The 22,500-nt window shown below is 38.5% G+C and overlaps 2 protein-coding genes and 1 pseudogene across 3 annotated transcripts; 1 reads left to right on the forward strand and 2 right to left on the reverse strand.

Annotated features, from left to right (window-relative positions):
- The first annotated feature begins 3,515 nt into the window (after positions 1-3,515).
- Positions 3,516-19,151, forward strand: LOC145494190 (coagulation factor X-like). Its single transcript, XM_081473647.1, has 3 exons — positions 3,516-3,862; positions 16,893-16,914; positions 18,993-19,151. Exons 1-3 carry the CDS (start codon positions 3,516-3,518, stop codon positions 19,149-19,151), a joined length of 528 nt encoding a protein of 175 aa, XP_081329773.1.
- On the reverse strand, positions 4,528-6,627 carry LOC145494776 (uncharacterized). The gene has a single exon (XM_081474348.1). The coding sequence runs from the start codon at positions 5,749-5,751 to the stop codon at positions 4,627-4,629; it is 1,125 nt and encodes a 374-aa protein (XP_081330474.1). The 5' UTR covers positions 5,752-6,627; the 3' UTR covers positions 4,528-4,626.
- On the reverse strand, positions 6,724-16,888 carry LOC145494703 (uncharacterized; annotated as a pseudogene). Its single transcript, XR_014050290.1, has 13 exons — positions 15,165-16,888; positions 14,452-14,689; positions 14,181-14,289; positions 13,799-13,902; positions 13,277-13,392; positions 12,897-12,970; positions 12,520-12,797; positions 12,104-12,255; positions 11,838-11,922; positions 10,519-10,730; positions 9,917-10,009; positions 8,082-9,432; positions 6,724-7,275 (listed from the first exon to the last, which is right to left on the reverse strand). The product of XR_014050290.1 is annotated as an uncharacterized LOC145494703 (transcript).
- Positions 19,152-22,500: the final 3,349 nt, after the last annotated feature.

Here is a 22,500-nt window from a genome sequence, read left to right on the forward strand (position 1 = left end):
GTGTTGACACTGTAATTCGTTATATCGAGGTAGATTTTACGTTTGGGCTTCCGGATTATGTTCGTTATATCGAGGAATTCGTTATATCGAGGTTCGTTATATCGAGGTTCTATTCCATACATTTTACTGTAACTTTGGCCGGGACCTAGAATATCGTTCGTTATATCGAGGACTTCGTTAAATAGAGGTTCGTTAAATGGAGGTTCCACTGTATCTGCAAGTATTTCGGTCGCACACCATTTACATGACTTAAGGAAGACGGAGTGAAAAATGTTTTTGAGATGTTTTTTAAGGTAATTCCCTTGAAGTTGTTCTACTATCAATTTTTATTTTGTATTTTTAATTTTTTTTCTTTTTTGAAACTTGGCATAATTAATATTCATGATAGGAACATTAAAAAACACAATAAAAAAAATGGGGTCACCGTGCTTGTTTACGCGTCAGCAGGCTCTTAAAATGGGGTATTTTACTGGTTGCGCGTTAAAAATTCGAATCACCTTCATACAGAATTAGGTCTTGGTTACTTGAAAGACAAAATTTTATCTTGAAAGTAAAGTTTCTTTTATTCACATAAGCAGTTGCTTCATTTAAGCCGTTTTTGATTATCTAGTTGTGTGAATATTGCCCTTTTTCAGACGCGTACAAGTAGCTCATTTGCATGGTGCAGCGCGTGCACTTTCAAGCCCGAGCCGGTGTTTTCAATTGTCAACAAATCTTGACAAAGATTTCTTTCGCTGTCTTTTGTGCCGAGATGCTGCAACAATTTTTACCAACGCCAAAAGGCTACTAACATCATGAGTGTTGCTTTAACATAGTGAAATTTTACACTGCGAAAATAAAATAGACAAGGAGTTTTGATAACTCAACCAACAAAATCGAAATCTTTAGTCGAGTACGTACCGTGACTATTCGAGTTGATTACAGAAAGCTGATTATTTCTGCTGTATTCACATATTTTCAGCTCAGCTTTTAATATGTTCTCAAACATTTATCAACCTTAAACATATTTAAAAACCAGAGATACATGAGTTCGATGTACGTTTTCACTCGAAAGTGGGGAAATCCAGTTTGTCATGTTTTACTGACTGTAGAAAACACGCATCGACGGGCGCTCTTATTCATCGCCAACAGTCAATTTAATGGATTTTTACACAAACAAAACTGAGCAGTATCTACAGACATAACTTTATTGTCGCTTATTGGGCCTTGAAAAAACATCAAGCGTTCACTTGCTTACAATTCAGGCGAAACTCAAACTTGCAATTTTTTTTTTTTTTTTAACTGTTCGGTCGAGATAGACTCTGGTAAAATCCTCGCAAGCGCGTGGCAAGAGGAGGGAAACTTTGAAGTCCTGAAACGCTGCTATATTCAAATATATCCAACTAGTGTTTTGCTGTGTTTTGGAGAAACTGTTAATCTTCAACATATGTGAAACTTAGAGTGGAGTAATGTGGAGCCGTTGTAAAAGAAGCTGCGGAACACAACTTGTTCAGTGATATAAAGCGGCACATAACTAAATTTGACACTGTCTTACTTCACTCAAACTGGAGCAACTTAAGGTCCGGTAATACGGGCAACATTTTTCTTCAACTTGTCTCGCAACATTGTTGCATTGCAAGTTGAAACACTCTGTTGCACGTATTACCACGTTTGTGACCAACTTGTCTCGAAGCAAAGTACAGTGTTGCAAGTCTGCGGAATTCTACACGTATAATTGGTCAATCATGTGTAAATAAAGCTGGCTTCTTCTTTCAAATAATTTAGCGTTTCCACGAACTTCCACTTCGACTTCTAGCCGTCATTTTATTCTTAATTTTCAGTGCCAGCGAAGTTCTCTCAGTATGAAGCTAGGCGAAAAGTCGTATTTTTGCGACAGTTCTTCCAAGCCTTTTGTCTTTTTTGCTGCTTGTTTTGAAGGGACAAACGAGGTGTCCCAAAGACTATGATAGCCCTCGAGGTCTTTGTACAGGGCAAATTTATGACTTTCCGAGAGTTGCTGGTCTACTTCGAATTCAGGCTCGTCTTCACCGTCCGCCATGTTTTTATTTCCCGCGCTTCGTGACAGCCAATTAGAAGCGTTGAATTCAAATTTGTTGCGAGAAAAGTTGTAGCTTCAGTGGTAATACGAGCAGCAAAACAAAAATTTGTTACAGAAAGTAGAGCTCGAGTCTACTTTGCGCAACATGTTGCCTCAACCTGCAACGCTGTATTTTGCTGCGAGACAAGTTGGTCACAAACGTGGTAATACGCAACAGAGGGTTTCAACTTGCAATGCAACAATGTTGCGAGACAAGTTGAAGAAAAATGCTGCCCGTATTACCGACCTATACGACGAAAACACTGAAGCAAAATTCCAACGGACATGAAAGTATTGTGCTTTGGGCCAAAAGCATCAAACATTTCGGGAATTTCGGACGCCATTTACCAGCGCTACATCCGCAAAAATCCTCGCAGCATGTACGCGCGTGTGCCGCACGGGATGGCGCAATTTGTTCTAAAAATAGAAAAATATTCCCATATCAGAGGGACAGCCCCGATACTAGAAATGGCGCGCGCTTACGGTCTCCGTCCCTGATTATGGCTCCTGGTTGTACTTAACTTCAGAAAAGTGTTAAATATGTGACAAATAAACAATTCGACATATTCGAAGAATTTTCAGAAATTTACCATCCAGCCCTCTGAGAAACTTTCAGAATTTTTTACTCATTGCCTGTATTAATAATTAATTACTTTTTACATTTCAGTAGAAAGATAACTGCATAGCCTTACCAACAATGAGTTATACTTTTTATAAAGTTGTTTAAATTAGAAAAATAGTTAAACACAACTCATCGACGACATACTGATAAGCGGCTGGCATTACAGGAAACCATCGCAATATTATTCTCTGTCAGTTCAAAGACTTTAAGGGAATTTAATATTCATATCTGCGAAAATTTTGCAATTTTGAGTCTTTGCGATTATTTATTATTCATTGCCGTGTTATTTAATTAAATAGAAATATATCAGCCTTAAAAGGACACAGTTATGCTTTCCATAAAGTAGGGCAAATTATTGAAATTAAAGTTGGGCACAACCTGTCAGCAATACTTTCAGGCCACAAGAATACATTTCATGTTAATTTCAGACGTCAAGACATTTCTTCATGTAGCTAACGACGAAAATTTCAATTTCATTTTTTCGCACTGCACTTTTTTCACTCTGTTCGGTTGCTCAGTGTTCCTCACTTTCCAATGTTATTCCCAATATACATGTAAGCCATCCCTTAAATATAAAAAAAGTGAAATTAAACTTGAGTACAACTCGTCTGCGACTTCCAATCAATCGTAAGATCATTATATTGAAACCCCGACTGTTATGTTTTGGAACTTGTCGCAAAAAGTATTGTTAATAAACACAAATTAATTCATAGACATCATTCTTTAAAAGCGCTATTAATAAATGATGTTAGGGTGTTAAGTATATCTGTGAAGTTGAGACCAAGTCATTATATTCAATACATCCTGTTGTTAGCCATGAATGTATTCGTGCTTTTATCAGCGAATACTTTTATCTACTTCACGTTTCAGATTTTAGATGCTGGCTTCTGTGATGCCAGTGACTTGGCCGGTCCTCAACGCCACCCGAACAAGCCACTGAGATATGCACAGTTCATAGAACATTTTTATCATGTCCTTGACGTTCCAAAAATCGAAGGTGTCACTGTCCAAACGGGAAGGCAATGCCTGCTGCGATGCGTAAAAAACGATCGCTGTTTTTCCGCGAACACTGGAGTGCTGCATCTACCAAACGGAAACATATCCTGTGACTTACTTCCAACTGACAAGTACAATGCATCTGACAAGTTCAAAGCGAATCATACATGACGAGCTTTGCCCTCCGAAAAAAAATATGCAAATTAGGCTAAGAAGGAGAAATTCTCCTCCATGGCTTATCATTAACTGACAGAGAACACCGTATTTAACACGTTTACTACGCTCTTGGTGTCCCCTAGGAATTTCCAGTAATTACTTTTTTCGCACTTATCGGCGGTCAAATGCATGCCGAAAGAAACACGAACCAATTTAATTAAGTATCTCATGACATGAAAACAAATGGTTTCCAGACATCAACACGCGTGGCTGTAACTGTATGTTGCGAGGAGAAATTTGGTCACGTTTGTCTTCGCGGCGTTGGTGTCACTGGATAAAACTCTCATAAACCACGTATTATTTACTCTCTAAAAACACTTTTAATAATTAGTTAATGCCGCTGTTCCTCGGAGACATATACAACTAGTGGTATTAAAAGCATGTCGCTCTCTGATAAAAAAGAATATATATCTTTACAAGTCGAATTCTAAATAACCGGAAACAGTACTTTCATTGCTCATCGAAAAAACTTAATAGTAACGTGATGATTCTCTATTCGCAACACTAAACTGAAAGCACAGTCTTTGAAGAGAAACACAGATAATCCGTAAATATCACTATTCCAGCGGTAACATTTTCAATATGAGGTTCTTCATCTAAAAAGGAAAACGTAAACTAACGAGGGCACTATAAGACATATTTACAAAATTACTTCATACTGGCCTGTTTAACTATTTGAGAACGACTGAGTTTCTTTACTTCAATTGACAAATCTTTAAAGGACGCTAAGCAGTTCCTTTAACGAGGGACGCTGTTCAGGATCATCGTTTAAAGCCGATTTGGCCATCTTAATTGATCGAGCAGTTGCTGTGGGTAGCAAATCCAGTACAGCAAGGGCGATTCTTCCAAATGAAAATGTGTCTGATTTATAGCTTTGCATCCCAGTTCCACACACGATTTCGGGCGCAATATGAGGGTAGCGCTTCTGGTACTCCTCTCTTTTGGAAATTGTTACAGCCACCGCAGGCTTTGTATCAGACGCAAAGCGTGCTTTGCCAAAATCTATAATTACCGGGTTTACTGACCCGTTCTCTCGTTCCTCGAGCAGGACGTTGTTCGCTTTCAAATCGTTGTGCAGGATACCGCACGAATGTATGTGCATGAGCGCTTCGATGATTTTTGTTAACACACCGAGCCAACCAGGTTTGTCCAGATAATTTTTTCTTCTAGTGGCACTGGACAAGGTCAGGCTTCTATGTTTTCGGCCATGAAACTTTGTAATAAGCCGAAGCGGCTCGCTCTTAGTTATTACACCAAATAGCAAAGGCACGCCACTGTGATCTCCGAGGTAGCTGATCATTCTCGCTTCCTGGCGTACTTCTTTTTTGAGGTCGTTAGTGCTCCACTTTTTCACAGACTTGAACTCTTTTACAGCCACAAGCAGATCTCGGTAATAAGCGAGATAACAGTTTCCAAATGTTCCTGATCCAAGAAATTTTTCTGTCCGCACGACTAACGAGGGATTGATCTCTTTAACGTGGTGTTGGACGTCGACTCGTCTTCGCGGCGGGTTAGCAGGTTCGCCACGTTTCTGCTCCGCTACTTCTCGCACAGACGTTACTACTCGATCTTCTTTTCTACCAATAGTTCCTGAGTTACCGGCGATGGCTGCCGCTGTTTTCATGGTTTTTTCTTCAACCTTCTGCTCCGCTACTTCTCGCACAGACCTAACCACTTGTTCTTCCTTTTTGCCAATAGTTGCCGAGTTGCCGGCGATGGCTGCCGCTGCCTTCAAAGCTTTTTCTTGAGCCTTCTTTTGTCTCCACCTTTTCTTTGCTTCTTTCCGAATTTTCTTCAACTTTTCTGGATCTTTGATCGTTTTCCGTTTGTTTCGAGCCATTAAGGATGAATACGCTAAAAATTTACGAAGCAATAAGTGGAAGAACCGATTATTTGCAAGATGAAAAACTATTCACAGCTATCGTTGAAAAATTGATTTCACGGGCGATCTTTCCAAAGTGAGAGACGGAAAGCGTTTGGCAAGCACGTGTAATGGATATTAAATGTATACGATTGGTGGAGCAAAAAGAACTCAGGAAGCAGCTATATTTGCCGGAAAACCATCCCCTATTTCACACACTATTCAGCTATTCACCGATTGATCATTGTTGAAAGAGCTTTGTTCCATCACAGCAAGCCTATGTGTAAATAAGTTAATGAAAAGCATGATGAAAAGCTATTACAAGGTTTTTAAGTCGCAGAGATTCTCACCATTCTTGCAAACATGGCTGTTTCTGTGGCTGTTTTTAAAACGCGCTACGATTTGTCCGTCCGAATTTAATACTACTGCGTTATTTCGACACAGAAAGGCAAAACATCATATTGATGCGCATTCGGTGACATTTCTGCCGTTTTACAATGGTCAGGAGGTCATACGGCTACCTTCAAGGATTAGAAGAGGGTGAAGGTCTTCAAGCTACAAACAGGGGATAAGTGGCATTGTGGACAGTATTAATTCCTGTCTACCGGTACATCCAAAGGCCGCCGGTAAGTATGCTTGCATTTACTTCCCCTCTGTTTCTCCAATCTTTACAACGGAATCGCAAAATTTCTGTGGCAATGGAGTGACTACGTTTTACTATCATTATCTTACTTCTCTTGACTGAGAAACTTCCAAACTAGCGAATAGGATTGAAGCGGTAAATTGTTTTGTTCTCAAGAACCAATGATGTTACCAGAGAAAATGATGAATATAGCGTTGTACAATATCTATATTTGTTTAAGGGAAATGGAGTCGCGTTGAAAGGTACTATGTACTGGAAGAGTACGTCCAAATTTTGTTAGCTAACATGCCAAATGCATTTATAACAGCGGCAGAGAAAAGAGGCACCTACGTCCCCCCGTTTGGAGGGAAAAGTTCAATGTGTTCCAATACAGAGACCACGACCTGAATGATACTGTAACCTGCCCTCGGTCAACAAAGTGCCATTCCTTTAAACCTTAAGAAGACTTACCTGCGAAACAAGGAGGTAGAGGAAAGACACGAACCGCAAAATGCTAGAGAAGCACTAGAGGCAGCCAAAGAGAGAGCAAGACGTGGGACGGCCAACTTTTCGTCCAGTTCAAATGGTTGTCGGACCTGGTGAAGGAAGAGCAACCAGAGAGTTTGGGGTCATCTGGTGGCATGAACTGTTTTCGAGCAATAACCACGGAAAGTTGACACTCAGATTTTATGTTTCGAAAGTGCAAGTTTGATTGAAAATACCTATCCAGAAAGGAGCAGTCTCCTTCTACCGGATTCCACACAATTTAAGATTAAGGGAACATTTGTCTGTCAAAAATAAAACTTTAAGTATATACCAACAGCTCTCATACCTCATAAGTACTCTTGCTAACAACAGCCAACTTTGCATTGCTTTGCGACCTAAAAGAGTTGCCACATTATTAAAATGACTGAAATGGACACAAAATGTTAAATTATAAAACTAAAGAGTGCTGCATGTAACAGGTTCTGACCAGGAGAGACAGAACTGAGGAAAGAAAATAAAATAATAGTAATAATAAAAAAATAAAAGTTCTGTTCTTCAGATAACAACAGCCCCAAAACCAGGACTGACTACCCAAGAGAGACAGAACTGGGGAAAGAAAATAAAATAATAAAATAAAATAAAAGTTCTGTTCTTCAGATAACAACAGCCCCAAAACCAGGACTGACTACCCAAGAGAGACAGAACTGGATAAAAAAAAAATAAATAAATAATAAAATAAAATAAAAGTTCTGTTCTTCAGATAACAACAGCCCCAAAACCAGGACTGACTACCCAAGAGAGACAGAACTGGGTAAAAAAAATAAAATTGAAATAAAGAAAAGTTCTGTTCTTCAGATAACAACAGCCTAAAAACCAGGACTGACTACCCAAGAGAGACAGAACTGGGTAAAAAAAATAAAATAAAATAAAGAAAAGTTCTGTTCTTCAGATAACAACAGCCCATGCAAATGGGACTGACTACCCAAGAGAGACAGAACTGGGTTAAAAGAAATGATGATGATGATGATGATGATGATGATGATAGTGATGATGATGATGATGCCCTTAAATAACAACAGCCCAAGTATAACAAACTGCTCGATAGAAACAATACAGAGTAAGAAATCACAATATTGTTATAAATTAAACAAACAGAACATTAAATGTTTGTGAAAGGGAAAGCAGAAAAAAACTATCATACCTCCTTCTGTTTGGGTCTATTATGCCAGGTATTCCAGGCTTCAATTCTGACATCTCTTATAAAAAGGCCTTGGTATCCTCTTATCAGGTTAATGGTTTGAAGTGATTGTCGGATGTTATAAATAGGTCCACTTCAGACCAGGGCATATAGAATTCCAACTGATTAAAATCTGTCTGAAATTTACTCAAAGGCATTTAAGAAAGGATGGTCCGTTTTAGTCTGGCCTCTACCTTTCAATTGATTTAGTATATCAAGGAACTGTATCTTTCACTGGATTTGCTTCAAACAGGTCACTGAGGCACACAAGCCACCTCACCACGACAAGGTACGGACCATGAGGTGGAAAAACAGTGGGGGGATAAGGAAAAAACAAAAACAGGTCTTTGTCTTCAGATAACAACAGCCCAAACAGGACTGACTACCCAAGAGAGACAGAACTGGGTCCAAACATCACTTCCAAACATTTGCTCAAATAAATTATTGATTACTTGAACCCAAGTTTTCATAGCTCCTGTCCAAGATCTCATTTCATGACCAGCACTTTTCCAGCCACATCCACGGTAGGTAAATGTTTTCTTTCCTAAGAATGAAAAAAAAAACAAAAAACAAAAGAAAAGATAGTGCTTGAGGGAGTGAAAACCATACCTGTTTCGAATTAACATTGCATGCTAGCAAATGCTAATGTTACACAATTATGTCACAAACTTTGCATTAAGATATACGTGTAATTAAATTCAGTGTTTATTTACTTGGTTTCCTTTTATCTCCATGTGTAAAATGCACACAAGGAGTTAATCTATTGATGTAGTATTACAAAATATCCATGGCACATAATTCGGTTTTTAATACTTACTGGCCATAATGCAATTTTCAGCTTGTTGGAATGAATATCTCAACGACAGCAGCATGGTTGCATACCAATGCGTGAGAATTTGATTCACTATAGGAAGAGAAAATGTTTTCAAACCCAATTTATTTGATATTACAACTTATTTTACTTTCATTTAAACTTGATTCTATATCATTATGGCCTCAACAGACACTCTAGGGAGTATTCAGAAATAAAAGTGACTGAAACTAGTGTGACTGGACTATAATAAGTAAAATAACTATAATTAATACTGATAACAGTTATGATAATGACGACAAGGATGATGAATGAATTTGTTGCCTTAGAATACAATTGTCTGTGTAGCTTGTGAGAAGCCTCAAAGCCTTGGCCAGAATATTTATAGAAGGACCTAAAGTGCCGTAGGAGCATAGCACTGTGATCTATGACAAGGTGCCCATAATCACCAGTGCCAAGGTGTAGTGCAAATAGCATTTTCAACAAAAAGCCCCACTCCTTGCACTAGAGAGTATAGCAAAAGAAAACAAGAATGTAATAAGAAATTAAATTATCAAAGATGGGTAACCCTCTCTACCTGTAAAATTTTTAACTGTATACACAATAATTTTGACACTACAGAAAAGCATGTAGTTTTTGACAGTAACATACAGCTTTAGCATTCCAGTGTAGAAAAGCTATGGTTGAAATTATTTTCTATCAGCCTATTAACCTTGTTGGATTTAGTAAGAGTAACTGATCATTCCTGAATATTTCTGCACAAACCAGTTTCATACCTGTCAAGTCTAGATGCAATGCTTAAAACAAAAATGGACTTAAACCACTGTATGTATTGAATAACTTAGTTCATAAAGGTGATATCCTACCATTTTCAGTTAATTCAAACAAACTCAAGAAAAGTTTAAGCAAGTGTGTATATGGACCAAGGGCTATGGCCACAACAGCTTCGTAAGAGAATAATAATTGTTTTCAATATAAAAAATAATACCTTCACATCATGGATATCAATCAACTGCTCTTCATGGTCTTCGAACACTCTGTCACGCATTGTGTGGGCAATTTCCCTCCAATCACAGCAAACCTGACAAGTATTACATGGTAATAGATGTCCAACAGTAGCAATTAAATAATGAAAGAATGAAGGATGCGAATGCAACCATAACATTACTGGAAAAATGACATGAAAAAAGTTCAGCTGAGTATTACGTCCACTGAACATATAGGGCCCAACCCACACACGACCGCTCTCATGTGGCTTTGACAGCTCAGTTGGTAGAGCATTGCAACAGTAATGCAAAGGTCATGGTTTCGAATCCCATTTAGAGCCTGAAATTTTTTCAGCTAATTTTTCCAGTAGTGTTATGGCTGTATTCGCATCCTTCATTCTTTCATCAGTTAAGTATTAGTCAAATAAAGTTACAACTGCTGCAGTTAAACTTTTTGTTTCTTCCCAAATAAAACTGCTAATCTTTCAGTTGACAATGTTGGTTATTGAACAACACTGATTTTCCAGTCAGGCATTTTTATAAGTGAATGACTCAATTGAGTGTATGCAACCTACTTGCATGTCAAAGTTAGCTACAAGTTTACCTTGACAAAAAATTCAATTTGAAGTTGGGCTGCATAATTTGCGAAGGGATCAGTGTGGTCTTCCATGAGTTTTTTCTTCTTCCCTCTTTTCCTCTTCTTGGGTAGGGGTTCCTCATTGCCACACTGTTCTTCCAGCTCCAGGAATCTTTCTTCGACTTCTTTTTGTCTTTTAATCCAGTTCTCCTTTAGGTTCTCCAAGAACACTTTAAGTTCTTACAGCCAAAAACAGAAAGAATCCAACAGATTGTCAGTGTAAGCATTTAATGGGAATATAATGGACCAATTTGTTGTAGTCTGGAGCAACCCAAGGTTTCCCTGATTATGTTTGTTTCCAGCCATTCATAGCCTTGGGTTGAGAGACAGATGACTTTATGTGGGTAAAGGTTCTTGCATAAAGGATCTACATCAAGATTACAATGTGTGAAATTTACTTTAAATAATTATAATAATAATAACTTTATTTAAGTGTCAAATGTATTTAGCACTATTAAATGTGCTAATTGGGCCACTGTAAATAAATAAACAAATATTTCAAATGTAACATAAACTACAGTCCAAACTCTGGTTGCGACCACCTCTCGTAAGCAATCACCTCTCCTCAGTGACCAGTTTTCCAAAATACCAAAAGTTTCCAAGTCAAATCGGTATATTTGAAACCTCTTTTTAGTGAGTGCGACTACTTTTAGAGCTAAAAGTTTGAAATTTTCCTTTGTTTTTAACCTCCGGTAAGCAACCATTTGACAGATAGTAGAGCATAAATTGGATAAGGTGTTGTAGCATTATCTCAATTTCTCAATGGGAAGAACCAGATGTTTTTCTCGAAATTGACTTTCACATGAATAAAACATTGCATCGGCATTCGTTCATGGGTTAAGTGTCGGCAGTTATCATATTCTAATGAGGAAAACTTTTGACCCATTATGGTCTAAGCTCTCATAAGCGACCACCTACCATAAGCGACCACCTAGGCTTCACATTTTGGGTGGTGGCTTACAGGAGGTTCGACTATATTAAGAATCCCAACTGGTAAGGAAACCTTAAAATAATAGTTTCCCAGGGTAAACAAACATCAAATAGGTAGGAGTAATCCAAGACATAGGTGGTCAAGCATGAGGGAAATTCAATTTGATTACAAATGAAATGAGAAACTTGAAAATTTAGGCAAAGAAGCCTTGACTGAACTGTAGCTCCATTAAGAACAATTTCAGATCTTGAGAAAGTTACGAATATTGAATAGGCTGATGAGTAAATAAAAAATTATTAAGTGAACAATTTATAAATATAGTAAGCTAATGAGCTTCGTTGAGATGTCCTTTCACCTTTTGTGTCATCGAGGTTAATTGTTTCTTGCCGCACACCATAGTCTCTAACAAAGGTTCCCCGGTCGAGTATCTCATCTACAAACTACAAATAAGGACATTGTTAATTACATTGTAAGTTTTTATTGTAAAGCATAATTATTTATTCCCTTACGAGTCATCTCAACCCAACCTGAAATTATGTGTATTAAAATGATATAAAGCATTAAATTCTGCTCAGTAACGTAAGATATTTAAAATCTTGCTACATGTATGAGTTAACCCACCGATATCCTCTGTTCAAAAAAGGTGACATAGTTTAGCAGAACGTCTCTTGCAGCTCCAGAACATTCCTCATAGTAATGGGCAACTTTCTCAAGGGGGAGTGACCTTGCTACAATTTCTTCAAAGTTTTTAAGAACTTCTCTCTCCATCGAACCTGATAAAGAATTTACCTTGACTTTAAATACCGACCACCAAACTTGCATCAGTGTCATAAAATGGCACAAGTATGTATACTACTCCATGACCTTCACATTGCAATCGGAGTGAAAATTGAAAAAGTTGTTTCCTAAGACTGTATGCAATTATGTTCACAAAGTTATAAATTATGTTCACTCTGTAAATGGGTTCATTCATTTGGCATATTCCTGACAGCATTACATTGGTGATGAACAATAGATTAAAGGACTGATGACAGTACCTGAAAAAGATGCAACATGTATATTTTGTCTCTCTATTGCTGTTTGTTGTCCTTTCCGTTCTTCAACTGTTACTCTAGGAAAACCTCTACAGTTTTCAGGCCCATAATCAGACAAGGCACCATTCAACTTGTCCAGGGTTCCAACTTGATAGGCAAACAAACCCAATGAGCCTAGAAGCTGCTCACAATTTCACATCTCACAATGTAGAGAGCAAAGATTTATGCTGCTCAAGTCTTCCTCCAGAAGAAAATTGAGATCATCCCGAAGGCCTGTACCCCTGAAAAAGAGCAAAAATACACACTCAGTGGCTTATGTTGAACCTGGAAATTTCCATTATTTTATATTTACCAGTCAGTTGTGCTCACAACACCCTCACCTTCCAATGTTAGCTTTTGATCTTAAACAATCCAGGCATGTCTCATCCACGGCAACTCCATGGCAAGTGCAAGCCTAAAATAAAGTTATGGACAATAGAAATATTGACCTCATTTAGAATGCTGGAAAAAACATAAAATTTTTCCACAAAGAGCTAAAGAGCTACTAGATAATGATATCTATTTTCCTTGTCTTAACATTCAGTGTTTACTAGGATTACAAAAATAAAAGTATTTTATTGATGATAATAGTACTAATTTATAACTGACATGATTGATACAGATAGTCACTGAACCCTATACTAAAATGCAGTTTACAATTCAAGTAAGTGTTAATTAATGCAGTTACCATCAAACTACAAGTAAATATATAAAACCTTACCCTTATTGCATCACAAAATGCACAACACTGCACTCCATAGCCCTTACCACCAAGGAGGAAATCCTCATCGTCTTTTTTGTTTAGGAGAAGCAGCAAAGCCTTGTAGTCCAGAGTCACTTAAGGTCGTATAAGGGGAAACAATTCATAACACATGCTAATGAGGCAAAACAATATCCAAGGACCATTTCACATACTGTATAAGTTTGTCCAATTTCCTTATGAACCAGTGGTATTAATGTTGATATAACCCTATTTAATGGCAGGATTGTTATGATATTTAGAACAACAGCAAAATGTTACTAAAGGTACTGAACAGTGCCATAAATATTAAGGTAATTATCAAACAATATTTGCCATCGCTTTTTTTGCACAATTAATTGATCCCTGTAAAAAATTATGAGATAGCTTTAACTTAGTTTTTCTCCCAAATAAACACAAATAATGTCCCATTAAATAAATAACAGCATTTCAAAATTCATTCCCTTTCTCATCAGTCTGGTTTAAATCACTATTTACATGTACCTGTGAAAGAGATGTTGTACTTTTTTCCATCCACAACAATGCCATGTTTTTTTATCACATTCTTCTGGCAATTAAGATTTCTAATCAATTGCTTTAGATTTGCCCTAATATAAGAATAGGGACAAAAATAAAAAAATGTTAAACGTCACCTTAATTGAAAGAAGGTAATAAACAGAAAAAAATGTATTCATCACAAAATTCAACTAAAGCTGCTCATGAAAGAAAGGGAACTCTTTTTATCTAGAGTTTCTACTACATCTTAAATAACTGACTGAGAAATACATGTATAAATGTTTCTTTTCTTTACAGCAACATCTCAATGCCTACTTTCTTATCCAAATGCAAAAAATTGTTCATGATTGCACAATCAGTAGTCACTGACCTATTCTCTTTACAATTCCCTATAGCAATAGGGTAGACTGACAAGGCACTCTCAGAACTTTTATTGGCAAAGTCAATGGGGGCCAGACCAACAGCCACTTGATTTTTCCCTTGAAAACAAAATACCAAAAATAAATAGTTTTATTACCAACTATTCATAACATATTATTATTAACCCATAGAATGACACAATCTTATCAAAAATACTGCAGTAGATACTGTTAGGCAGACAAATGAAACACCCAGTTAAAATATGTTACTGATACACTCACCACCAAGAGGACGGCCATCAAGTTTAACATTGAATTCCAGGTCCTCAGTGTCACAACAATGAAGGCGCTGTTCTCGTATGGCCCAGACAAGAACAGATTGTAGGTCCACATCGCATGCTTCAAAGTCAGCATCATTGACTCTACCAATTTTCAGTGTTTTCCGCACAACAGAAAATACTAACTTCTTTACAGCCTTGATTTCATTTTTTGAAAGAAGTAAAGGTGTATCACTGGATCGCTAAGGATAAATAGAAGGAAACTATTAATGGAAGCATAAATTTAACTCTTATATACAGTCATCTCTTATCAAGTCAAGTTGGTCGTGCTTCCCTCTCAGCCAATCAGATGCAAAAAAAAAAACCAATTGCAATTTGGCATATGTGATTTGGTCACTTGTGTTTCCTTGCTTCTAGCTAGTTCCTTATGCTATTACGATATTTGATTTGTTGTCTTTGGCGATCACTCTGAGTAAAATTGAAATGCTCAATACATTGTGAAACTGATAAATTATACTAGACACACATTTTTTATTGTGAAGTAGCCTTGATAAAAGTAATGAGGGTAATTTATTTTTTGGAGAATACATAACCATTATATTGAGCAAATCACAATGACTGAAAAGCAGCAGCATGCAAACAAAACTAAGAACAATAAATAGAAAAAGGGAACGAAAGCTTTTCATGTCACTCATCATTACCCAGAAGTGCACTCACCCCGGTCTTTCCAATTTGGGTCAAATTGAGCAGCGTCTGCCATGCTGAATCAGGCAACTTTGTGTGCAGCTTGAAATACAACAGCACCCAATCCGGAACTCTCATGCTCTGGAAAACACGAGCGTGTGTTTCTGAGGACAGAAGCTCAGAAAAGCCTTTCTTCGACCCCTTTGAGTCCATTACAATATTTATGACCTCCGAGATGTGGTTTCTCACGTTTTCTCTCTGAGCATCATCACCATAAATAAAACTGTTTCCTAGAACGCAAGCAATTGATTCTTTATATTTTTCAGAGACGTCACTGATTGAATCTAGCACTTCCTTGCACTTGGCTACAACTTGTCGTTTTCTGGTCGTCGATCCGAGGTCTGGGCTGCATTTTGTCTCCTCGATCGAACTGCAGCACGATGATGGTGAACGAGAGTTGACAGGAGTCGAACAGCATGTTGGCTCTGAAGAAGAAAAATCACTTAAACTCGTTTCAAGATCAACAACCTGACCCTGAAGGTTTTTTAGTTTGAGTTCAAGGAATTCAATTGACCGTGATTTTTCCGCCAGTTCTGCTTGGAGTTCCTCAGAGGCTTGAATAACTGGGCACGCTTTCCCGCCAAAAGCGAAGTCCATGGCATCGCGGTGCTCCATGTCCAAGGCGATGGAGTTTAGGAGATTTACAATCGGCGTGAATACAGCTGAATTCAGAAAGCCACGAGCTGAACGACCGCTTTGACGTAGTAGTCCGGCAATTAAACCAAAGGTCGAACCGACATATACTGTATTTGGCGTTCTTCGGAAGTCGCTTGAATACGCCGATTTGGCGGGCTGAAGTTCCCGCGGAGCCACACTTCGAAGCTCGTTTGGAAATGACTTAAAAATTTCATTCCTGGTGAAATCCTTCGGGTAACCTCGACAAACTTCTTTGGTAAGGACATACCAATGCTTTCGAGGGTCAAGCGACGAACTTGTAACCCTTGAAAGACTGGAAACGTTAAACGCGGAGGAGGACGACGGTTCGTCTCCCACCATATCGATGCTTCAAGTGAGTTACAAATCAAAAACATGATGCTTTTGAAACTTGAAAGTCCCGCCAAAGTAGAATATTACCCAGTTAGTAAGAAATTACCTTTGACACACAATAGCGATCACAAGCAAGTACACAAATCCTCTGCAGACATCCGAAAACAATAGCCAGGACACAAGCGAGGTACTGGAAACTAACCGTTTGCGTTACACGCAAGTTATGTGACCGACGACACCGAGTTTACCTATGCTTAACGCACGCTTTAACAAATTTTAGCTGATTAAAGAAAACGAACAAAGAAACGAAGCCTATCTCCATGTCGTTCAAACTTAGTTTCATAACGTCACTTCTTCTTTTACTGTCACTATTTTTAGTTTCCTCTGCCGTTGACTAAATTCGGCGAATCCAAAAACAGCAAGCGTTCAATAAAAGTGCTCAGCAATCAGAGAACCGCAAGTAAAAAGTCGGTTCGATTTCACATCTTCACTTGTTGCATATTTGCGAAAGAAAATTGCCATAGTCTTCTCGTGTTTAAATTAAGACTCGCGCGTGGATTGTGGCGTCTGGTTTATTTTGTTGCATGACAGGATCAAAAAAAGATAATTAATTTCGGCCGTGTGATAACTGAGATCTCTCGCCTCACTGTGACAAGCCAAGGTTTCATTTTACGCATCCTGCTGAGAATTTTTTTCTTGGGCAAAGCTCCTCATGTTCCATCATTACAGCATTATGGTGAGCAAGCTACTTATATCTTAAGTAACTAATTAGGTAAATAGCCCAGTCTTTAAATGCTTTGCTGTGAAATGATGGTTCATGTATTAAGTTTCCATATACGTTATCTACAACTGGGCGAGCCTTAAATTACTGCAGCCCCTAATCCCGGGGTGGGGGGAAATCTTGGAAACAACCCCTTAGAGGACCAAGAGCCGTGGCTTGGAACATTTTTTCACCACTGAGGGGTTCCAATTTTAAAGCAACACCTTATCTCCCTTCATTTTGTTTTGAGCTCAATACCCTAAAAGGTGCCGAAAAAGCTCCCTAAAATCCCTAGAAGGAACGATGAGCACCCCTCTCCATTTTTTATAGGAGTCACCCCCCTGGTCCCTAATGATTAAAATAAACTGACAAATACCGCTATAATACTCTAGCATCAGTCACTTCCACTTTCAATTTTTGAACCGAATTAGGAACTAGTAGCCATGTTATAATAATAGTAATAATAAAAACACATGACGATTGCTTAGCATGTACATGGCAAGGATCTCATTTTACTACTCCGCTGAGCATCCTGGAAAGATAAATTCCCTTTTATGCTCGTAAACTGGACTCGGTCATGAGCGGTACTGAACTTTTTCTATATCCAGCGGTATTTGGTGGCCAGAATTAAACTAAAATAGCTTTTCAAATTCCGTTAAATATCTTTCTCAATAACATATGAAGTTATTTGACTCGTATGACAGAACTTCTCCCTTATTAAAGTGAAAACCTAAAGAAATTGATCCAAAAAAAAAAAAAAATCGTTTCTTTTCCCTCGTGCGTCTCTTGACAACAACGCGTGCTTATAAGTTCTTTCAAAGTGTGTGATTTTCTAGAATTCCTGACGATTTTCGCCTATCGGTCCGTAACTAAGCGCGTTTGAATCTTAAATTGCCGTCTAATCGTCCCGAGAGTTACAGCTGAAGAGGGAAAAACCTATCTTTACCTGTTTAATAGTAAACCATGTACTCAAAACGAGTAGTTAGGTGTTATTAATTATCGTATGTATAAAATCTAAAACTGCCGTACTTTAATAATTTCTGTTTTTCTGATTTATAGCGTATTTGAAAAGCGCGACGAAATAGAATAAACGTGCCACAAGAAGTTGCAAATTGAAAACTTGGGTCTGTTTGCGACTCCGTTTCGCATGCATTTGTGTTGATTTGCGATGACTTGCACTCACTTTAGTAGAGATCAAATGAGCTTGCAAGTCGAAGCAAGTTTTTCACCGTTTGCAGGATACATCTGCGGGGATTTCAAGATGTCGCGCGGGACTAAGCCCGTAGTTTCGAAATGTGTGTGGGTTCTTCTTCTTCTTCTTCTTCTTCTTCTTCTTCTTCTTCTTCTTCTTTTGTGTTACATGAAACAAGAAATGTAAGTGATAGAAACCGACGTTTCGGTGCATCTTGCGCCATTATCAAGGTTACATAATTAAAGATAAAAAGCGGTTTGTGATGAGGCTAAGTTAAAGCGAATTTGCATAAGAGAGTGCCAAGCTAATTACATGAATACGTTAGCACGAAGAGAATCAGACTGTACATTCAGTGCTGGTTTAAGAATTTTTGGTTTTGTTTTGTTTTTTGTTTTTTATTGCGACTTGCGTGTGCCTGCGAGGAAACTTGCGAGTCCGTTTCGCCACCCATCGCAAGTCTCTACACAAGTTCAATTTGAAGCTACTTGCAACTTCTTGCAAGTCCGTTTGGCAAGGTTTTAAATCTTCCAGGTTACCTCTAACAAAAGTAATTCGAAAATTTTCTGAAGTCTTCGGGGGATATCTGAAGATTTCCAAAGATCATCCGATCGATGTTTCACGAGGATGTTCGCAGAATTTTTTTTTTTTTTTGACAACCTAAATTTACGTTTTCTGAAAACATTGCGAATTTTCTGAAGAGTAACAAACTTTTTTGTAAGTAATTTATATTGTGGTTTACTTTCCTTTTATTCCCACCCTTATATTCAAGGCTAGTGAACTTTTAGTAGCAACTCTTTGTTCTAAAAGTACCACAGATTATCTTAATGATCTTAATTCCCCGAAACTGCTTCCTCCTTGTCAGAGTCCTTGTGAAAGTTACCCATGTCAGCACGGTGGAACCTGCCAAGCGCTTTACGAGACTGACGACTACATATGTACCTGTACAAAAAACTACACTGGCAAAAACTGTGAGAATTCGAAACGTAAGCTATTTCAGTCTTTCTGCGAATTTTTTCGTTAATTGTGTAATTTAGTAGGATTAAAAACGAGTAAACTGTAGTCTACATCATAGCTGTCATCTAAGGTTGTCACCAGTTCTGTTATCTTCCCCCTATTAGCCGTTGTGCAATAACCTTAGGTCAATGTCCAATGCGACCCAATAGTTTTACCATATGGGAAATCTTACGACAAAGCTCCCAGTGATTTTCCACCATGCTCTCATGTGATTTCAGCGTGCTATACCCCTCCCAACTCCCTGAATCCCCAGTTAGTAAAATCCCATTGTTTTCTGACCCTGTCCCGGTTGTGAGCTAGTATTCAAGCTAGGCTGTTCTCCGCTTTCCCCTCCCTCCCTCCCTGTGCATATTGGTAGCTTTGTCCTTTCCCATCTTTTTCCTCCATGTGGTTGTAATTACCTTTCATGAGAAGGTGGCTTTCGCCTGCTGAACCTTCTCGGTTTCTTCACTGCCACGTTCTATTTGTTATATTGTGTGTAAACCATAGCTGCTTAGTCAATAAAGGGTTTTTGGTGGCAGGGAAGTGCAACCTAGGCTGCACGTTGCCCCACAGTAAGTGCTATGGCCACCCTTGGAAATAGGTCCGGATCTCTCCTGGATGGTGTCATCGTACCATCTGACCTACTGTCCTCCCAGAAGGGCACCCCCTCTTCTGGTCCATCCTATGTTACTTCCAAGGAAATAGGTCCGGATCTCTCCAGGATGGTGCCATCGCACCATCTGACCTATTGTCCTCCCAGAGGGGCACCCCTCTTCTGGTCCCCTTAGTAACATAGGTTCCCCTAGAGACGCCGCTACTCTAGGGGAGATAGGCTCTGTCTTCCCTTCCACCCATGTTTTGCCACCATAATCAGTGTTTTGTTTCCGTTTCCTGCATCTACCCAGCAAAGGGGAGGGGGGGTTGTAATGTTGTTACCCATATAAATATCCTTGCTTGTACTGTTAGATCTGCCCCTCCCCTGTGTGGGTGTGGCTTTAATAATTTATACTAAATTGCACACCAGCAGGGTCTCATTAATTGGACTTACGGCAGCAATTTCTATTTTTTTTTTTTTTTTTTGGTTTTTGATTTATGTGTCTGATGATATCATCCTGATTTTTTGTTAGTTTGTTTATTTGATTATTGTGGTTGTGTTGTTATTAAATTAATTAAATTAAATTAAATTAATTGACTTTGTTTAACGAGGCTAACACACAACAGTCTCAAGACTGACAAACCCGTGGCCCTCGAATTCCCGATCGATTTGGAATTTAGAAATGTTGATTTTTGTGGAGGGAGGAAAACCGGACAACCCGGAGAAAAACCCTCAGAGCAAGGACGAGAACCAACAACAAACTCAACCCACTTATAACACCGGGTCCAGGATTTGAACCCGGGCCACATTGGTCAATGTTGGAAAATTTTCGCGCGAACGTCCTTAAGGCCGTTTTACGGTCGCTTACACCGTGTCAAGTTAGGTATTCTTCAAATTTCTGACCCAAGTACTCAATATCTTACCGCAGAAATGCTCTACATTGAATAAATTTTCGCACGAACGTTTTTATACTCTAGAAGCTACCCGTTATTAAATTAAATTAATTAATTAAATTAAATTAACTTATTAAATTAATTAAAGTAAATTAACTTATTAAATTAATTAAATTAAATTAATTGTTGTTGTTGTTGTTTGTTGTTGTTATTATGTTTTTCTTGGCTCTCGAATTTATACTAACTACTTTTAATGCTAAAAATGTCAACTTGTTAGAGGCGAGCCGGTTGAATATACATGCATTTAGAACAGTGGCTGAACTGAGTCAAGACTGAAATAACACGGCTCCAGCTAGTGGTCAGAACATGCCACTCTGTCTTCAAGAAAATGCTGTCGTTTACTCATGGCCACTAATCGTACGTAATTTTTAGTCGAAAAAAGAATTCGCGGACAATTTCTAAAACTAAGTAAAGCTCTACGAAGGAAAAAATTGTCAAATCAATTTGAAAGAAAAATTTTTGTTTCAAAGCATTATAGCGGAGCTCCCGCGCGCCGAAGGCGCGCGAGCAGAGCCCCATTCCTTAGAAATTTTGGTAAACCCATCAAGCCGAGAAAATTTGGTTATGACGTCACCGTACGAGCGAGCGTACAGACTCTGGGGGAGGGGGAGAGGAGCCTCGCGGTAACGCAAAGTGGGGAACCGAGGGATGCCATCTTTTTTTGGCGGGATTTTTAAAGAAAAGAAAACTCATTTCTATTTGTCTTGTCAACAAATGATAGCGGAGCTTGATCTAACGTTTTAAAGATGGGGTTGCACTGAAGCATAAAACAGAAACAGAAAGCAAGAATTAACATTCAAAGAAGTAGCGAAGAAGATCGTGAAAGAGAGCGGGCCAACGCTGCGGAAGGAGGCGAAACAGTACCGAACACTGCCGTGAATTATAGCGAGTCAAGGACTAGAGAAAGGGGATGAAATAAAACGGAACAATGCCGTGAAGCAAAGCTAACGAGGACTATAGAAAGGAGACGAAATACCCGACGACTACAGAACTGCTCAAGTTAATTCGCGCGTCGAGTGCTGTGCAGCCGAGCAAGAAAAGTCACATGATTAAAATCAGGTGACGAACTAGAGAACTGTGTGTTAAGAGTAATTGCAAAACATAAAACAAGGCGGACAAAGTGGTTGATTCGTTGATCTATCGAAAAGATTAGATCAGTTCGGTTCAGTCTTCACAACTTTTGCTGCAAGTTTCTGCCTGGAAGATTTACACTGGCCGAAGTGAATTGCCAACTTGAGGTAAGTGACGTTTGTTGTGGCGTTTGCTATGGAAATTATGAAGTTGCCTCGGCGAGATAAGCTTATTTTTAACAGGAATTCCTTTTTAAAGTCTTCCTTATTTGAAGCCATGCTGTGAGGCATTTTATAAATTACATAGGTTTAATCTCGCTCATAACAATAACACGTGAGTGGCTTTGTGGAGGTTGTTGTAAGTTGCATATTGTAAACAAATCAAGTTTTGTCTCGAGTTTCGTCGTCACGTTTAAAAAAAAAAACTGTATTTGTAAACACTGCCGGGCGAGTTTTGAAGTTTTCTCTGTGTTAGTTGGCACAACTGCTTCCTAGACTACAAAAATTTCTTAAACCAAAATAGGTCAACAAACCATTTTAAGCCGAAGCGAACAGGATTTGCTAAATTTACTTTTGACGTTCCTATGTGAATATTTACATCTTGTGATTACAACGTGTTTCCTCGTTTTTTTAGTTCAATTTATTCGGTTTGGCGAAATGCTTGGGGGGAATTTCCAGGTTAATTTGGTTGAAGACTGGTATAGCAGTACCGCCGATAAAATGACTGCGAAGCTAAATTAAGCCGTCGGCAAAAAT

The sequence above is a fragment of the Orbicella franksi genome, chromosome 8, assembly GCF_964199315.1.
Source record: "Orbicella franksi chromosome 8, jaOrbFran1.1, whole genome shotgun sequence".
Taxonomy (NCBI): domain Eukaryota; kingdom Metazoa; phylum Cnidaria; class Anthozoa; order Scleractinia; family Merulinidae; genus Orbicella; species Orbicella franksi.